Raw genomic sequence first — 18,663 nt, 5'->3', positions numbered from 1 at the left:
GTGGAGCTGGTGTGCATTTGGTTGTGTGTATGTGTGTGAGTGTGCGTGTGTGAGTGTCTGAATGCGAGCAAGTTGATATTGTTTTTTAATTATTTTTTTTGCTCACATCTTTGAATTAAGCTGTGGAAGTGAGTCGAGGCTGCGGTGGGTGAGGAAAAGAAAAAAAGACCCGACACTACAACGTAGACTAATGAACTCGATAATAACAAGTTTGCTACGCACAGCCGTTGAAAAGAAGCCACATCTACGCAGTTTAACGAATTTCGGTGTATCATGTTTTTTGACACTAGCTAACCTGGAGCTAAGACTGTGCAGCTGCTCGGCGGTTTGAAGTCAAGTGATAATCCCGTGTGCCTTCTTTTAAATGTGTAAAGCCGCTCATGTTAGCTAATGAAGTTGTAACCGTCACATCAGAAACAGTAGTAATTGTAGAGGATAAGCCATAAGCTACTCAGAAAAAAAAAAACATGCTAAAGACGTTGACGAAGAAACTAAGAAGACATTCACTCAATGAGATTCATCCTTTCCAACTGAAGGTAAGTTTGACAGAGGTACTTATCTCCATAATACTGCTGTTTTAATACCATTTAAAGTCATAGCTTGTAGTTGTCAGTACACTTGGGCTAGAACACATAGCAGTACAGCTGAGAAGCTTTTTTTTTGTGCTTTACTTTTGTCTTGTGACTTGTTCATTTGTAGGCCAGTTGACTGAGCAGCTTGAACACTATGAGCTCAGCTTGTAACCTTGCTTGAACGGGGTTATAGTGAGTTCATTAACACTCTCCTCCTTTCTCTTTCTCTTTCTTACTCACTCACTCACTCACTCACTCACTCACTCACTCACTCACTCACTCACTCACTCACTCACTCTTATACAGACAAATAACAAACTGCAGTGAGTCTCTTTGGACATTGACAGCCTGTGTGTTCTGATATTCAAGCATGTGTTGTTTGGAGGTATTTTCTGCTTCTAAGCACCTCAACCCATTCATTACCATGTAAGAAGGAATGTGCTCTTCGTGGCTCACAGGACCGAGCCAGATGTTTACAAGAAGAAACCGGAGATCCACATTGCTACACAAACACATTAGCAAACATGTGGCATGTCAACAAACTCTCCCACTCTCATATGGACACTCATTGACTCATAAACTGTTTGTCATTTGAGAAAGTAAATCTGTGTCCACACTTAATGGTCAGAGTTCCCTTTGCATGTAAAAGAAGAGTCCAGGTCGGTGTGTGTTTGGGCGTCATTTAGACACATACAAAGGCTATAAAAAACAAAACATTTCAGTAAAAACCTTAGTGTCAACATCTACATCTGTGCCCTCCAATTTTCCACAACAGAATCCATGTAAGTGCTCCTCAATTGTTGCTGCCTGCTCAGTTTGCATAATGCCTCTTTTTGGTGAGTAGGAGGGTGAATTGTATCCTGCATGGGTCACTAACTTGCTCCATCCACAACACTATTGTGCGTCAACCAACTGTATAGTCGCATGGCAGCCATTTTGTGCCAAAGCGCTCCTGTTCAAAGGCCTGGCCACGGATACAGGGGAAAGTGTGCCATCCTCATTGTCTGCTTTTGTTTGTGTTTGTTGCTCTGCTCAGTTGGGGGATTCTTTCTGCTGAAAGTGGTTAGTGTGATGGGAAAAGTGAGTAGTGAGTAGGTCTGGTGCCTATATCCTACCCCTGGTACAAGATCTCTTCAGGCTACACCTCATATTATTGAAACTGATACACAGGGTTCAAACAAAGGAATTGCCATTGGAAAAAATCCTCATCGTTAAATCAAGGCTTTAAAAAAAAGTTACTGCACATTTCAGTATCAGCTCTCACTTAAAAGTGCGCAAAAACTGGACTGATGTGCAACTTTTAAACCAGTGTTATCGGTTGAAGTAGTGTTGAACTGTCGTAGTATAAAAGTGTATTATAATATCAAAACTAGCAGGAAACTTGGTTTGAGATATGTCAGCCAGCACCAACCAGTGTGTCACTTTTTAATGATAGAGACAGAAACTTTCACAGTTTTGGCCAACATTCATACCAGTAACAATAGCATTGTTCCTTTGCTTATACCAAGGAACATAGCAACATCGCTAAACAAGCATTCAGGAAGTCTGTAAAAGATGATGAATGTTTGCCGTTGTTTTTTCTGCCAAATAAGCTGTCTCACTTGCAGGTTTGTTTAAAACATGTCTGATTATCTGATAACTCATAGTTCTTCACACACGTCACCTCACATTGACTTCTTATCAGTGCTCCAAATCTCCCAAATCTCTGAAATGACTTTGGTAAGCACAAGACTATTATTAGTTATAGAAATGATAAGGCTAAAAATATAAGAAACCTTTTGTAATAAAATGAAACTAACCTTTAAAGGGGCACTTCATTGATTTAGTATTTCACTTTATAGCCTGAGTGATACAACATTTTTAGGCCTATACTGATATTGATATATGAAATGTAAAAAAAACAGATAATGATACATCGGCTGATAGTAACTTTTTAAACTGATACAAATAACATAAACAAACTATCCTCCCCTAGAATCTTTTTGTTGTGACAAAGAAACTGGTGTAGAGAGTTTTTCGACCCTCCCTGCATTACAAATTCAATGTTTTACAAACTCCTCAACCCATTTGTAATTTGGTAGCGTGCACTTTTACATATGGTTAGTTATTAGCTGGTTTCCTACTGTTATTAATGACAGCAGACCAAGGTTCAGTTTGGCAGTATTCCTCAGTTAGCAGTCTCGTGTGAACCCTTTTTCAGTCCACATATCGATTATAGCTAATTATTTACATCAAGTGTTTTGATTAAAGATGAATTATTATTAGCTATTATTTTTATCTGATTTAGTTTGGGGCTTTGCTATAGAGACTGTGCAGTTTTTCATTAGTAACTCGGATAGTATTTGAGTTAGAGGTTTGTGGCAGTGGTCACTGGGTGATTGAGGACTGAGTGACCATTACAGGATAATTGACAAGGGACTAAAGGTCTCTTAGGCAATGCTACAGTACCTATCCTATGAGCTTACACTAATCAAGACTACTTTTCTGCACTGTGGGGAAGATTCACTGGAGTGTGAGGGAAAGTGGATCAACCATTTCTGACCCTGTGTCGTGTGTTTTCATGAGAGGAAGAATTGAGTGGGACAGTGTCCATGTCTGTGTGGAAGGATAGAGCAAAGCTGATATGTGTGTGAACTGGGTGGTGTGTGTACGCTGTGACATTGCCATTGATCCAGCTTAGCAAGCTGCTCAGCGTTGCAAGGGACTGACAAGGATTTCATTCAACTGTTCTTGACACACAAACACACAACTCTTTGTCTGTCTCTGCATGCATGCACAAAAGCAGTTTTTATGCTTTGGGAGTTTCATAGAGTCTCACTTTCACTTTGCTTATGTGTCCCAGCTGTCATGTAGTCTGCAATTACTTGCCTTATACACCACTGGTGTAGGACTGTAATATAAGTAATAAAGTTTAACATTGCTATCTATAAATCATGAGGCTGTGATTTATGTATTTTTCTCCCTGACACCTCATAAACATATTATCTCTAAAGGTTTTGCACAGTATATCATATCACAGTTGATATTCTTTAATGAATGTAGAACTGTATTAATATGTTAAAAATTGCACTGTATACTCCATTACATCACTGTAGATTTTATTAACTTGTACATTTAGAAGATTATATGAATACATGGATATCCGCCTTTTTGTGATCAGTTCTCAGACCCACTGCTAAACTTGTGGACAGTTGACACGTTCGAGAAAAATAGTCTCCAGGGTAATTTGGTACACTGCAGGACAATGCTACTGTCATGGCTGCTAGCAGACCAAATCCTTACCTCAAACATAATTTGAATATTTGTCATGCAAAGTAGTAGTGGATCCAAATTTAGTAGTCGGACAAGTTGATGAAAACCACCATCAGTGATTTACTTGAAGATAATATCTGAGTGATGTAAGTGCAGGACCCTTTTTTTTTTTTTTTCAAAGCTATTACAGGGTGCACTAATGTGGAAGCAGCAGTAGAAGGTCATTTATCTTTTAAATGTCATTTTCACACTTGTTTTCATGTTAACAAATCTCCTTCACCACGGTTTGTTTTCGCTGTGAATGTGAATGATGCAAATGACTAATAAGCACGTGGGAAAGGTTGTGACTGTGGGTGGTCCTGATTGAACATTTGATTGGGTGTCTGTTCTTAACGTGTAGATAATGTATTTTCTGTTTTGCAAGTAGTTCCTTATCTTATATCTATAAATATGTATATATGTAGATATAAGTATCTTCTTAGAGCAGAAATACATCAGCATTCAACTGTGAATTTTACTAATGAATTCCACCATCCTGACAAATGCTGCTCCACCTATGCTAACATTGTGTTTTCATACTTTTAACCTGTGCTGTAATGATCAGGCTTTGTAGAAAATCAAAACATTACTGATTTGTACTTGGTATTTTGAACCTGACTGTACAGTCAAGGCCAAAATGTCTGTTCAACCGAACAGCCTCAGCTGTGATATTTTCTAGCCAGCTATGAACTTCAGTGCAGTACAACTGCAGATGCAGCGTACTGCTCTTTATCCAAAACTGACACTTCACGAATGGAGATGTCGATGCTTAGTAGCAAGGATTATAGTATGAGGCGACCTATCCAGGTTGGAGTGGTGCAATCCAGGCTTAACCACAGCATTATACAAGAGCTGAAAAAAGAATGAACTGAAAGGGCCATGAAACATTGCAAGAAGAAATGTCTGTCCTTTGAAGTTGTATAAATAGATTCTCATCAATGCATCAAGCAAATAAATTAGATGAAATCAAATCCAGCTGCTAAACCTGTCTGTAATTTTTGATGATCATATGCAGACTACAAGTAAATTATTGTGGATCAATGTAGCTGGTGACTCTAAATTTAGTCAGTAAAATTGTATGAAAGCATCAATTCAACACCATATTCTGCAGCCGGAATGATGGTGCCACAATGGCACAGTGGCAATGGTGAAACCCTGTTATTCAGTTTCTGTTAGGAAAGCCCTGCCATCCTGTCTCACTGTAAACTGAATGTCAGTCAGCAGGCAGAGTTGGGTGTTTATTAAAGCTAGATACTATACACCAAAGCACTTACCATATACGTGGTTCACTGAAAAACGTGGATCTATCTCTCTCTCTCTCTCTCTCTCTCTCTCTCTCTCTCTCTCTCTCTCTCTCTCTCACACAGACTCACATACAGATACCATTTGTAACAACAGTTACTTAAATTCTGATACAAGATAACCGTGAGAAAACAAATGTCAGGACATCCATCATGATTCTGCTGCATGAGTGTCTAAAAGAGTGTTGGGAGTGAAACTTATTCAAATACTTACATGCATAACCCCCAGATGAGATTTGCATGGTTGGATGTTTTTATGGTCTGTTGACACAGAACTGCTTTGCATAAATAGTAATTTCTCAGATGGTGTGCTGTTGGAATGGTGGTCAGTGTTACAGTGATAATATGTGTGCCAGTGAAAGTAAGGAAGTCACTGAAAGTAGAAAGCTGTTGTGTCATGCACCAAACTTGTAAAGGTTATGTGTTGTGGTTCAACACATTTTTATGTGTGTGTCAGTGTGTAAATCTGAGACATGCATTTATTACAGCAGATTGTAACAGAACCTGAAACACATGAACAAGTGTTGTCCTATATTATTAGACATCAACCCATGTCTTACAAATGAGCTGCATATTTGGTACAATACATTTCTGTTGTTCTCTAATTCATCAACAACAACCTCTGAGGCGTTCCCTGAGGGGAAGGAAAGGCTGATTCGTTACTGTCAGCTTATATTTGCCTCTTGTTGCACAGACAATGATTGCTCTGTGGAGAAACATCAGACTTCCAGACCAGAAGAACACAGAAATTAAAGCTGCTAACTCTGTCAGAGTCTCTATGTAACTTCTTCATCCTGTTGGTTTCTCGTCTGGACTGAACTCATGTCTGCAGAGTACAATTAAGACATGTAGTTTATGAACCACCAGCGTCACTTCATTCTTAGTGTCCTGCAGCAGTAACTTTTAATAGGATTTCAGCTGTTTCATGGATGCTGTCCAACAATAATTCACTGGAGTGTATAGTGTAGCCGAAGCCCTGAGTCAGCCACTTGCCAAAATACATTTCCTTCCCACAGTTATTCCTCAGTGTAATTTTTCCTATGGAGTTCATGAAGTGATGCAGTTTTACTTGAGAGAGCCAAGGTTTTTTTGTCTTGTACGCTGGCTCCGGGCCTGTTCATTGAGAATCTGTCCCACAACTCGTGTACCATTGAAGAGCAAGCTGCACTCACGCCTTATCCAAATGACATCAACAGTGTCAATATGGAGAAATATTAGGCTACATCCTTTACTGTCATATTTAATTCCTTCAAATGTATTTATTTACTATATGGGAAAATATTTTACCATCACACTTTGTTTTTTTTAAATATATTTATTCCGAATTTCTATCTAATGCTTCATATGAATCTATGAAAATATGCATTTTAGGTTGGTTATGTTGTGATAGTTCATGATGATAGGAAATGTTTAATATGTAGCAATGTGACAGAAGCAGGTGGAAAAGGGGGGACACAGTATGTGATGCAACCCTCTGGTTTTTCATAATAATATATAACTGAAGAGTGTGAGAAACTACACTGGAATTCACACTTAATAAGAATTGAATACTGTCTGTCCTTATTGGGCTTTGAGGCCCTGGCTCCTCTCTCCGTCTTTTTGGAGAGCTACAGAAAAAGGAAGAGTGTGTGTGTGTGTGTGTGTGTGTGTGTGTGTGTGTGTGTGTGTGTGTGTGTGTTAGAGGGTGGAAGGGAGGACACTGTACGTTTGTGTGAATGTATGTGTGTAAGCATACACACGCACGTACAAGCACAGATGGCAGCTGCTCAGCGAGGCCTTGGAGTGGTAATTACTGAGTGTGAGGCGCATTACTTAACTCTTAGCGTTGCAGTCTGCAGGGTATCTGTATTGTTGCTACTGCTATAGACAAGGAATTCATTTTAAAAAGACTGGCTGGTTTAGGTTGAAACCTCCCCTTAGGAGAAACAATAGTCTACACTTAGACAACAATACAACTCAACTTTGTGCCTGCCTATGTTGTAGAAATTACCGTGCATAATTTACATTGAAATGAATGTTTCTGTTGGAAGCTCATTATAGATCTTGTATTTGTTGCAGATGACTTCTTGTTGTTTTTGCAGCAAACTAAGAAAACATTGTACATAACTCATAATTAGGAATTGGGTCACCCTGTTTTGTACTCCATCATTGCAATTGTTAAGGTTTTGCTTTTTATTTTGAGTGTGTATTTAAGTTGCTCTGTGTATCTGAGACTCTGATCCTTTATTGATTCAATGACATTGAAAACAGCCTTCACAATTGATCATTGGCCAAATTAAATGTTGATTTTAAAAAAGAAAAAAGAGAAGCATTTTGGGAGAGATATTAACCACTGCAGAAAATGTAAGGGGTTAATTTACCAGACATCACTGCATGACATATTTGACCTACAGTATAAGCTCAATCCTTTTTCCAGATCTCTTACCATGGCAGTGGAGAGGGAGGAGAGAGTGACGACTCAGAGGGGGAGAACCAGGAACTTGCACAGATTGACAGAGGTAAGTGCTCTCTGCCAAACAAATGATTTTCATTGTAAATAGATGATGACCTTCTCCGTCATTCATTTACTCTCACACATTATGATTAAATGTTTCAAGTCAACAGATAATTGCTTGTTGATAAGAGCATTTGCACTCTTTTTGCAACCATGTCTCCACCTTCTCCTTTGACATTTCCTGTTTATCAACTCCTAGAGAGGCGGAGAAATTGCGCCCTCACCCCATTGGCCACCAGCCAGCAGCACAACCAGGGCCCCCTCTCTCCAGCTCGGTTACGGCGCCTGCGCCTCCTTCTAGATGCCAATCTGGATCGTCACTCTTCAGAGGAAGAGCTTGAGCGAATCAGCTGTGGTGACAACAGGAAGTGGGTGTCTGCACTTCCCCAGCGCCACAGTGATCACCACAGCAGCGCCTCCAGTGATGAGGAGGTGCGGGATCTCTGTGGCTGCAGGTCGCCGGCTGCCTCTGCCAGGCCACTTGTTGAGCCAGGCGCTTGCCTGGCTGCTTCCCCCAGCCCTGTGCTCTTCAGCTCCAGCCCACCACGTAGCCTCAAGCCACCACCTATGCGCTTTCAGCTGCAGGTGGTGCAGCCAGTGGCACGGCCCATTATTTTGACCCACTTTGACCAGGCAGCACCTTATAGAAAGTATCGGCACAGCTACAGCGGGGAGCCGGGGAGACCCAGTCTGGACCTCGAGAAAATGCAACAGGTTAGTAGTCCAAGGTGTGGTTACATACCTCATGACTTTTTTACGAGCACCAACCTCAATATATATATACATATTGAACAGATTTCAATTACATTAAAACTACTAAGCAATAATAAATAATAATCACAAAAGGTTTGTACTGTTTAACACTTTAGATCAGGGGTCATGTACTGTGTTATGGGGCTACTAGCATGGCCTAAGAAATGTGGTCAATTTGTATTATTAACATATTATTTGGTAACATTATTGACTTAACAACATGACAATAGAGGTATTGTTCAGATGCTTCATGTAAGTAAAAGTAACAATACAATACTGTCAAAATTTAAAGCATTATTATTACAAATGCATTTATGTGTAAGTAACATTTTAATGTTGTAGCTGGACTGTTTGGTAGTTAAAATAACTCCAGCAGTCAAATAAATGTTGCAGATTAGGAAGAAGAATATTTCCATCTAAACTGTAGTGGAGTATAAAGTATAAAGATAATAGAAATATTCAAGTAAAGTACAAGTATCTCAAGTGTGTACTGATGTACAGTTCTTAAGTAAAGGTAAGTAATGACCTTCCATCACTGCAAAATGAAAATGTAGTTAAGTTCTCAGAGCACTTAAATGATGAATTATTATCAGCTTAATTGTCACACAGCACTAATTGTCTCTCAGATAACCCAGACAAATTGTCTGTTACCCTCAATTGGATATTTAGCTTGGAGACACCTTAATACTCAATTAGCAGGCTCCATAATGAATGAACACTGTGCACTTTGCAACACTTCAGTCATTTTGTTGAGAATTGCTCGTTATGTATTTTCTTTTCTCGCATATGATGATACACTACCTGACAAGGTGAGGTGGTGATGTCTTCCTAGCAGCACTTGAGAGCATTCATAGGATGCCTCATGCTGAAGTATTTTTCTTAGCATAGTGATACAATTAGCCTCTGTGGCAACATGTGCAGTCCACTGAAAATGTTAAAAGTACAAAATAGCAGATGATTTGCACTACCCCCCTGAACAGCTCAGACTGTAAAGTCAGGCTGATGATTCTGTCCAAAAATACAATGATGTCCCTGCAGTCTACCCGGCTACCCTCCACACACACATGGCCACACAAATGTGCACACTCGCACAAGCAAACAAAGTCTTCCCTTTCCATGGCCGGACGCTTGCCACCACGGTGGTCTGGCTGGAGAGGGATGAAGGAGAGGAAGGCACGGACGGCAGATGTCCGCCCTCGTTTCTCACAAAGGCTGGCGAGCGAGGGGAAACGATGGAGGGGTGGAGGCAGAAGGAGAGGATTAAACAAACAACAGAAAAACGACAGCCACTAATGAGTCACGGAGAAGCTGGTCCACTAATCATTAAAATCCAATAGACTTGTTGGCCCACACCATGGATGGGAAAGGGTGTGTGTCTCAGTGAGTGTGTGTGTATGTTTGCACAGAGAGAAACTGCAGGTTTCAGGGGTCCATATGTCCATGGGGTTTTTAGAGGGAAAGAACAGATGATGAGAGACAGCGGGCAGCAATGAGAAGGGTTAAGATAAAAAAAAGAAGAGAGAGAGAGAGAGAGAGAGGAGAGAGAGAGAGAGAGAGAGTGTGTGTGTGTGTGTGTAGGGGGGGGGTACGCGTCTATCATCCTGCCTGTCTTTTTGTGTCTGCATGTGTACATCCTTCTGTCTGCGAGTTTGTTGCTGTGTCTGTGCATGCGTGCGTGTTGCCACAGTGTGTGTGTGTGTGTGTGTGTGAGAGAGTGTGTGCACACTCGGTCAAGTGGAATGGGAGGTGCTGCAGGGAATACAATAGGGGGCCTACAGAGGTAGCTAGCAGACACAGCTCCAGTCTCCCATTAACCCTTTAGCTGGACAACTTCCACGCACAAAGTCTGCCTCAACTTACACACCATGTCATTTCTTTCACAGATGCACTTCTAGAGTTAGACAGAAGAAAGAAAGATGACTGAGCTGGGTCTTTTTAAAAAAAAAAAAGAAAAAAAGAAAAGCAGGTAGCATTTAAAGGTGTTAAAATCTGGAGGATTCTGTCTGATCAGGTCAAACATTTTCCATCCTCCTAAAAAATTATTTTAGATTCCAGACTCCCATTCTTTTAGTTTCTTACTGGAACCCCATATGAGAAGCTTTCTGTTATATCTATTAATTGATAAAGATTTACCAAAGCTTGTATGATGTTGATGAGGAGCACAGCCTGTGACCAAAGTTGTTACACATCGTCTCCTTGTTCTAAGGAATAAGCAGAGCAATATTTTTCATATTACGCTATTAAATTAATGATTTTGTTCAACGGATGTTGAAGTCCACTTGTGTTCCCCAAAACCCTCAGTTGACGCTGCTGATCCGGTACTATCTAAAGCCAAAGTTTGGAAGGCTGCCATACCCCAGTGTGACCATGAGCTGCGACCTTAGCCATACATTTATTTATCTCATAATTTTATTAAAGGGGTGGGGTTAAAGGGTCAGCAGGCTGTTTTCCTTTAGTCTCTGATAATCCCTCATGCATGCTAATCCATGACCAATTGCTCAGATGTGACACTGCCGCTGTTGGTTAGCTTGATTATCATGAAAGAACAACTGTTTATGTGGAAGATGCTGGTCAGACCTCTGTATGTAAATGGTACAACTGTACAAAATATAATAAAAATAAACACTTCACTGAAATAACCACAGCCGTATTTTACATATTGTAGCCATTTCGCTAGTTTACCTTACTTGCAGTCATTTCTTTTTATAATATTCCTACCCATTATTTCTATTTCCTACATACTATTTATATTAATTGAATTCATTGAATATCAAATGTAAACATAATTGCAATGAGTAATGTCTCATATTGAACATTATACATTTTTAAAATAAGATTACAGTTGTGAGTCAACACATTTAAAAGTGCAGATAAAAAAAGATCAGCTGGTGTGCTGATGTTTCCGCTTCAACATCAGAGACGAGTGTAAATATATAGACATAAACACTGGTTACATTATAGCTCTCACCAGGGATCAGCTAAGATAAGGCAACTCAAAGCAACAGTTGTGTATCGCAGAATTCATATACAGGTAACACAGGTAATTCTTAACCCTCCAAACATCACACATAGACTAAATGTTTAAAATTCATCAGTTCAGAAATTCACTTCCTCTAAAACAATCATAAAGATAAACCAAAACAGAATTCTCCAAAATCTTCAAAATTGGAAAATGAAAATATTCCACTTTTTGTATTCTTCATGAATAACCACAACACTCAAACAGCCAGCCACAACAGTTTGCTAGTTGGCGAGTCACGACCTGTTAGACGTGTGTGTGTGTGTGTGTGTGTGTGTGTGTGTGTGTGTGTGTGTGTGTGTGTGTGTGTGGGGTTTAAGAGGAGCGTGGTGTGGGCTGGTGGTGAATAACAGTGATTCTGCTGCAGTCAGGGTGCTGTATGTGTGGAATGAAATTGATGAAGGACAAATGTTTGGCTGATGTTATTTAAAGTTGGTTGCCCCCTTTTTTCAAAGTACTCACATGTTTGATAAACATAGTTGACTCACTTAATCACATGCAGTATTAAAAATGTATCTTTGTCAGCTTTTTTTGAGAAGCTGAATTAAATACAAAGTAGAAATTTCCATTTTGAATTGCTGTGGGAGCAGCTTGCACCCAAAGTGACTGTAGTCCCATTGATGAAAAGAGATAAGGGCTGGCAGGAGGTGAGCATGAGGGCAAGTGCACACCAGCTCTCTCATCACAACAGCAGGAGTCTTGTGTTTCCATTCTTTCCTAAGCTCCCTTCCCCCTTAGAAGCTACCTCCCCAACGCGAGACAATTCGATGATTGTGTGGTCCCACCACCCCCACTGTGTTTTTGAGAATAGTGAAGCTGCGTGGACATGGAGGGGAGTGGGAGACAGGATATTGCATAAGCTTCATTGACCGAATGTTTATTTTAGTGAGACAGCTGGATTTGCCTCACTTTCTTAATCATCCTGATTCAATGTTTATTGACTGCCAGTGTTCACTTTTTGTCACATCACACAGTACGTTGCTGTTTTACTGTAAAGATTACTGTTTAAATGAAGGTTTAGAAATGGTTGAATTTTGGTAATACGCTCAATTTAGAATCAATATTCAAATATATATAAGCCTGGCATGAGCTTTACTCAGGCAACTGTACTGCAGTTAGTTCTTTGGGTTTACATTTTTGTTGAAGTGTACAAGACAGTGTGTTACAAATTATACAAGCAAGGAACTTTTATATAGTTTTGGGATTGTTAAATAAATAGAAGCTGCAGAAGTTTCACTTAATGTTGAGAGAAAGGAAGTGAACTCTATTCTTGTACTCCACAGAAAATGCTGCTGAAAAAGAACTGCGGAGGGAAAACGCGGACCATAAAGATTCGGGTGAGTTAGTTTCCCACAGCAAATGAACAAAACCTTTTGTGGTAATTTTTCATGATGAATCCAAACAATTTATGGTACAATGTTTCCCACAGAATCAGATAAAGTGCTCCTCAGCAAATATTTTAATTGTGACAAATAAATAACTGAACAATACATACAGCTCCAGTCCCAGCACACACATGCAGTATGCACTGCGCACCCTGAATATCAGGCACACACAGAGTAAAGAGACAGAGAGGTGATGAAAGCCTTATGGATTTTTTGCAGCATGATATCTCGATTGCCAGTCCGACTGTGACAGATGGTAGAGAGAAAAACAGAGAGCAAGGATGGCAAATCAATGAAACAATGAAATAAGATTTTACCCATTGGAAATAGTAAAAAAAATCAACATGTGGTAGTCAATGTTGATATTGTGGCTGGCTGCCACAGACAAATCAATATATGGGAAACACTGGTATGTCAAAACCCAGTTGTGATTGCCGTCATACAGATAAATACTTTGTTACACGAGTCATTAATCTGAATATATGCACACTCAGCCTTTCCTTTTATGCAGACCAATAATAGGCAGTCCAGATCAGGTTGTCCATTACAGCAATGATAAGGTTGCGAGGTTGCCCAGCCTCTGTGAAACAGCCTGGCCCGTCTTGTTGCAAGCACCTTGATGTCCATCCAAGTGCATACTGGGACAGCATCTGGCCACAGCGTTTGTTCTCATGCCCAGAGCCGAGCCTGAGACGTCTGAAAATCTGATAGCACTGTCAGATTCCTTCTGCAAACAGCAAACCAAGCTGAAGTGTTTACTGCAGTGATACCTAAGACAAAGAATCATGGAAAGCAATGTGCTCTTTTTTCCAGGTTTGCTTGATCTTTTGATCTCTCTTGATCTCACTCAACAACCCAGCTTTCCACTTGTACCATTAGTGTTCTTAGAAGTGCACATTTACTCGCCTAAATAGCTTTGTAACATTAAGGTATTTTCCCAAGATTGTGTCCTTCTGATCTTCCTGTAAAGTGGTTTTCCCAGACACTATGTCCAATAATCATCCACCAACTCAGCACTGCAACTGTGTATGGGCTGATCTTGTTTGTAGTGGGTAAGGACAACATGCTGGAGAGTGGATTGGAACAAGCCTGGGCATCTTGGCACAGAGCAGGGTACTCCAGAAGGATGCACAGTGTGGTGAGAAAAGTGACGTTATTATCACGTTGTGTGGGCTAGTGTCAATGGAAGCTTATCACACACTTGTTTATGGTTGCACACACGTACATCAACGGTAGCAGGCATCTAGTTTGCTCCAGTCTTCCACGTAGGTATGTGTGATCAGTACAAATATGTACATAAACTCAGGATAATCTTTGAGAGTCTGTTATGAAGAACGATTGAGTGGAGATGAGAGATGGAGCCGAGGAGGAGGAAGAAGAGGTGGAGTGTTTCCAGGGATGAAGTCATTTTCCATTTATAGCCTGGCTGGCTTCTATCTGTTTAGCTCCACTGATACATAGAGATATTGCTCATTATTCTCTGTTCTCGCTGATGCAGTTGGTCGTGTTGTTGTCCCTGTCAGTGACGTCTGTGGGCACTGGTTACATTCCACTTCATGGATTTTTCTTGAAGCGAGTACACAGTGAGGCACAGTGGACTGATGAGCCATTTAGAGGCTTGTGTTGACTTTTTCTACCCTTTGTGCCACTCTGTACCCATCTCTCTTTCTCTGTTACATCTTTTCTCTGCTGTTACCTCTTTCCCTCTGTCTCTTTCTCCTTTTATCTGTCAGCCTCCAGTTTCCTGGCCAGGATCCAGAAGTGACACTGGATCTGGATGGGGCCCCTGCTTTGAGACTTGATTCAAGCATTCAAGCATGGGAGTTGTTAAGAGGGTTGGGGAGGTTGATGATGGTGGTTGTGTTTGTGTATTAAGTGTAGCAAAACATAGCTTTGGCTGCTGTTGCTGCTGCTGCTTACGCCTTCCCCCTCCAGGGGTTGGAGGTGAATAGGAGAGTGGTGAGAGGTTCCGAGGCTGAAGCAGGCAAGAGTGATGGTGTCTGGTTTCAGCCAACGTAAAGGATGGGTGAAGAGGATGGCAAAGATTGATTGAGGTGAGGGAAATGGTGCAGATATGGAGAGATTGGAAAGGGAAAATGTGCTGCATACCCCTTTTGATTTTTGAGTTTTGATTTTGGGTAAACTACATGGCCTGGATGTAACTGAAAGATGTTTTGGTTCTAGCATGAGAACAAGCAGATGTTAAAGGAACAGTTTGACTATTTGGGAAATTCGCTTTCTTTCCAAGAGGCAGATGAAAAGATGAAGCTACAACTAATAGCTGGTTAGCTTAGCTTAGCACAAAGACTTGAAATGGGGTTACAACTTCTAGAGTTGCTGCTAGGTGTGTTTTTGTTACCTTTGGACATAGCAATGTTAGCTGTTTTCCCTTGTGTTCAGTCTTGCTATGCTAACATAAGCTAATTTGCTGCTGGCAGTAGCTTCATATTTACTGTACAGACATGAGCGTGGTATTAAATGTATCTAATTCTGCAAAAAAAATATGAAGCCATGAATGGATTATGAAACAATGGGCCCCTCGGCACCGACATGTAAAAGCACCCACTTCCTACCGGACAAACATATTTTGTTCACAGTGGAGATTATGAGAAGCTGTCTAACTCCTAGAACAGCAGATCCACATGACCTGCCTCACCACAAATATACAAAACACCATAGATAAAATATTAAAGGAGAGAAGCATCATGGCAAACCTAATTCTAAGCAGAACAAACTTAAAACTACATCAAATCTCCAGAGAGAAACATTTTTTAACCCGATGTCTTAACTCAGCTTTCCAACCACTGCTTTTGATGTCTGCACAAACTGAGGGCCTTGTACTTTTGGGACTTGTACTTTGCTTGACCCTTCTGGGCCTTAAATGTCTGTTATACTGCAGATGTGACCACAGAACTACTCTGCAGGGACTGCTAACGTGGATAGGTAGCCATCCAGATGTTTGACTCTTCCTTGCAGTCGGACAGACTCACATCCACCATATGGAGAACATCTGAACACAGCTGACATTTATCAAGTTTACTGTAACTTGTTCTTGGGCTGCGATTTGTTTTTCCACATCTCACTTTTTGCCTGTTTATATTAACATTGGTAGATAAAACAGCTCCAAGTGGTTTTGGGAATTGTTGCTGCGTTACTGTGGCTCAGTTGTCAGTGCTGAGTCCCTGTTGAATGAAGTCATAGCAACACCTGTAGCTTCACACGCACTGTTCATGGGGCTTTTTTCATAGGCACTAATGTCACTTGGTACTTTTCCAGTAGCAATGGGCATCTGAATGGAATCAGTCAGTTGTAGGGATGCCTCTTTTCTCAGTAACACTGTAGGTTGACACTGACAATATAAAGCTATCCTTATCCATAACACACGTTTTTCCATGGGATCGGCTCCTTACTACAGTTAATCTGTCTCAAGGTCCTAAACTTTCTCAGTCCACCTTCTCAAAAACTTCATTCCCCCTCAGCAGGCTCTGGAGAAAGTGCTGCCTCACTGCCAAATCCAACAAAGTCATTTCCTGTCGTTTCCTGTAGGGAGGAGAATGACCAGGGCTAATTTTAGACAGAGGGCTTGTAGAGCTACAAGAAGCATGGTTCTGCTCAGAGGGGGATGTCTCTGAGTGGAAAAGCATTTATGTCTCTGAACCTGCAGTGTGATTAGAAAAAGTCACTGTGAAAATGTTCCAATGAGGTGCAGTGACTTTCCCACCACTGCCTGTGTGGTTATCAGCCACTGTTCTCACAGTTACATGTGTTATGACACAGCCGCACCCAGTGACACCAGTGACGTATACTAACTGAGCCATAATAGCATAACTCAGGGACAGCAGGTAATCCTCACCTTTTACATCCAGTAAAGCTCAAAAGCTGGATTAACCCAAACACCTACTTCTGACAGATCCATGACCACCGTTCTCTCTCTCTCCTTCTGTGTCCTCAGAATCTGACAGGCACTCGTCCTCCACCCAGGTACACCTATGATCCCTCTATCTTTGCCTTTCGCTCCTTGAGCACAGTGCCGCCCTGCAGCCCCCTGACCCCGTGCGAGGATCCTCCCTGCTCATAAGGAAATTCATCCAACGCCAGATAATACTTCCCTTCCCGCCCCCAACTCTTCATTCCTAGATGGCTGCTTTTGTGTGGCTTCTGCAGCAAGACCAAGGAAGGACTGATGTGAAACTGACCACTAGAAAGACATTTGTTTGATGAGCGAACTATTGCACACTCAGGTAATCCCACCCTGTAACGCTGTCACCATGATCGTTGTTCTCCACGTGAAATCAGCAGGGACATTTGGAGAATGAAGTGGCCTAAACACAACGTTTCTAAGGATTCTTCAGGTATTGCAAATGTATAGTTGTTTCTGAAAAGATCCTGTGATTGGAGGAAGAATGATGAAGAAACAAACATGGACGGTGGAGTAGAGGTGTGGTACAAAGGGACAAGGCCGACCGTTGTGAAACTTGACTTTAGTTTTGGTTGGAAATAAAAGCATGTAAGACAATCAAATGGTTCCCAAGGTTTCCTCCTTTTATTTGATTACTGGACAACTTGTAAGGTAACTTGGTAACTTCATATACTAAACATGGTGAGATGAGTCATCTGATATGTTATTGTTGCGATGAACATAGACAGTGGTCACGTTTGTCTGTCTGAAAAACTACTTTGGATGTGTTATTGAATATGCAGGTCATGACGAACGAGCTATAACAAACATGTATGAATGTAGTTTGAATAGTAGACCTTTGATGATGTACGTTTCTTAATGAATTTGTCACTTTTAGTCCAGGGTCAGAGTTAACTACTTGTATCCTCTTTTCTTGCATGAATTCCACTGTTTTGCAGAGAGAGAGGTATATGGAAATAAGGAAGTATGAGAATAGTTTGCTGCACATTTGGCAAGTGTAACTGGTGCTGTGTTATGCATAGCCTACTTGTAGTGTGCCATTATTTTTTTTTCAAATATTTTACCTCATTACTTTCTAGGTAGAAGAGGACCACTGGTGTATCCAAGACATCCCAGTGTTTTCTAAAGATCTCTTAATGCCTTGAAATCACATTCCTGTTGTATTGAATGAAACTTGAGGTAGTTCTCAGCTCAGCTTGACATGAGATGATTCATTGATTAAACACAACGTCACCACTGTAACTAAAATTGAAGTGAATGTAACATTGACATGTTTTCGTCCACTGTTGCACAAAATGAATCAATAAATGCCCTGTGGCCTCTTGTTTAGGTAATGTTTTTTTCTTTGGATCAATCTAATATATAGATTTATATAATGTAACTTATGATACAGACAGGTGACAATATAAAAGAGAAAACCGGAATAACTGAGGGAACGAACAACATAACTGACACTTTAAGACGCTTTTCTTTGCTAGGTTACACTGAAGCTGTTCTTTTGGTCCTTACTTAGATAATATATCTGGGATTTTCCTTTAATTTGTCACTCATCCATTATGTCACAAGGTACAATACTGAATTTTTTTCTCTGCTTGAAGCTCAGTATGTACCTGTCCTGTATTTAACAGAGGCATGAACTCCCACAGATTTTATTAGTGAAACATTAAGTGAAATCCACATCTGACACTAAACCTTTAAAGCTGCACTAATTTATATTTTTATACTAACGATGCTTCAAATGACAGTATGTAATGTAAAAGGTTTTAGTATCTTTTAGCTCATTGTTTTGGTTCATTCTCACCTCTCAGCAGTTTTCATGAGAAAAGCGCTGATAAACCCACTGTACACACACAGACATACAGTTACTGTACATCAGAGGTCAGTAATAGGTGGACCCTGGTCCAGACGCTATCCTATCCAGACCCGGAT

General features: G+C 40.6%; 1 protein-coding gene across 1 annotated transcript; it reads left to right on the top strand.

Moving 5' to 3' along the window:
* Positions 1-18,063, top strand: LOC111656292 (uncharacterized). Its single transcript, XM_023407957.2, has 5 exons — positions 1-536; positions 7,581-7,662; positions 7,858-8,372; positions 12,714-12,767; positions 16,768-18,063. The coding sequence occupies exons 1-5, from the start codon at positions 468-470 to the stop codon at positions 16,891-16,893; spliced, it is 846 nt and encodes a 281-aa protein (XP_023263725.1). The 5' UTR covers positions 1-467; the 3' UTR covers positions 16,894-18,063.
* The last annotated feature ends 600 nt before the right edge of the window (positions 18,064-18,663 follow it).

The sequence above is a fragment of the Seriola lalandi genome, unplaced genomic scaffold (genome assembly GCF_002814215.2).
Source record: "Seriola lalandi dorsalis isolate HSWRI2012SDOR001 ecotype SW California unplaced genomic scaffold, Sedor1 jcf7180002054352, whole genome shotgun sequence".
Taxonomy (NCBI): domain Eukaryota; kingdom Metazoa; phylum Chordata; class Actinopteri; order Carangiformes; family Carangidae; genus Seriola; species Seriola lalandi.
Note: the sequence above shows the minus strand (reverse complement) of the source record. Positions and strands in the feature narration are given on the sequence as shown.

Coding starts and splice junctions, on each gene's coding strand:
- LOC111656292 (XM_023407957.2), top strand. CDS start 468: ATGCTAAAGACGTTGACGAAGAAACTAAGAAGACATTCACTCAATGAG. Junction 537..7,580: donor TTCATCCTTTCCAACTGAAG/GTAAGTTTGACA, acceptor TCCTTTTTCCAG/ATCTCTTACCATGGCAGTGG. Junction 8,373..12,713: donor ACCTCGAGAAAATGCAACAG/GTTAGTAGTCCA, acceptor TGTACTCCACAG/AAAATGCTGCTGAAAAAGAA.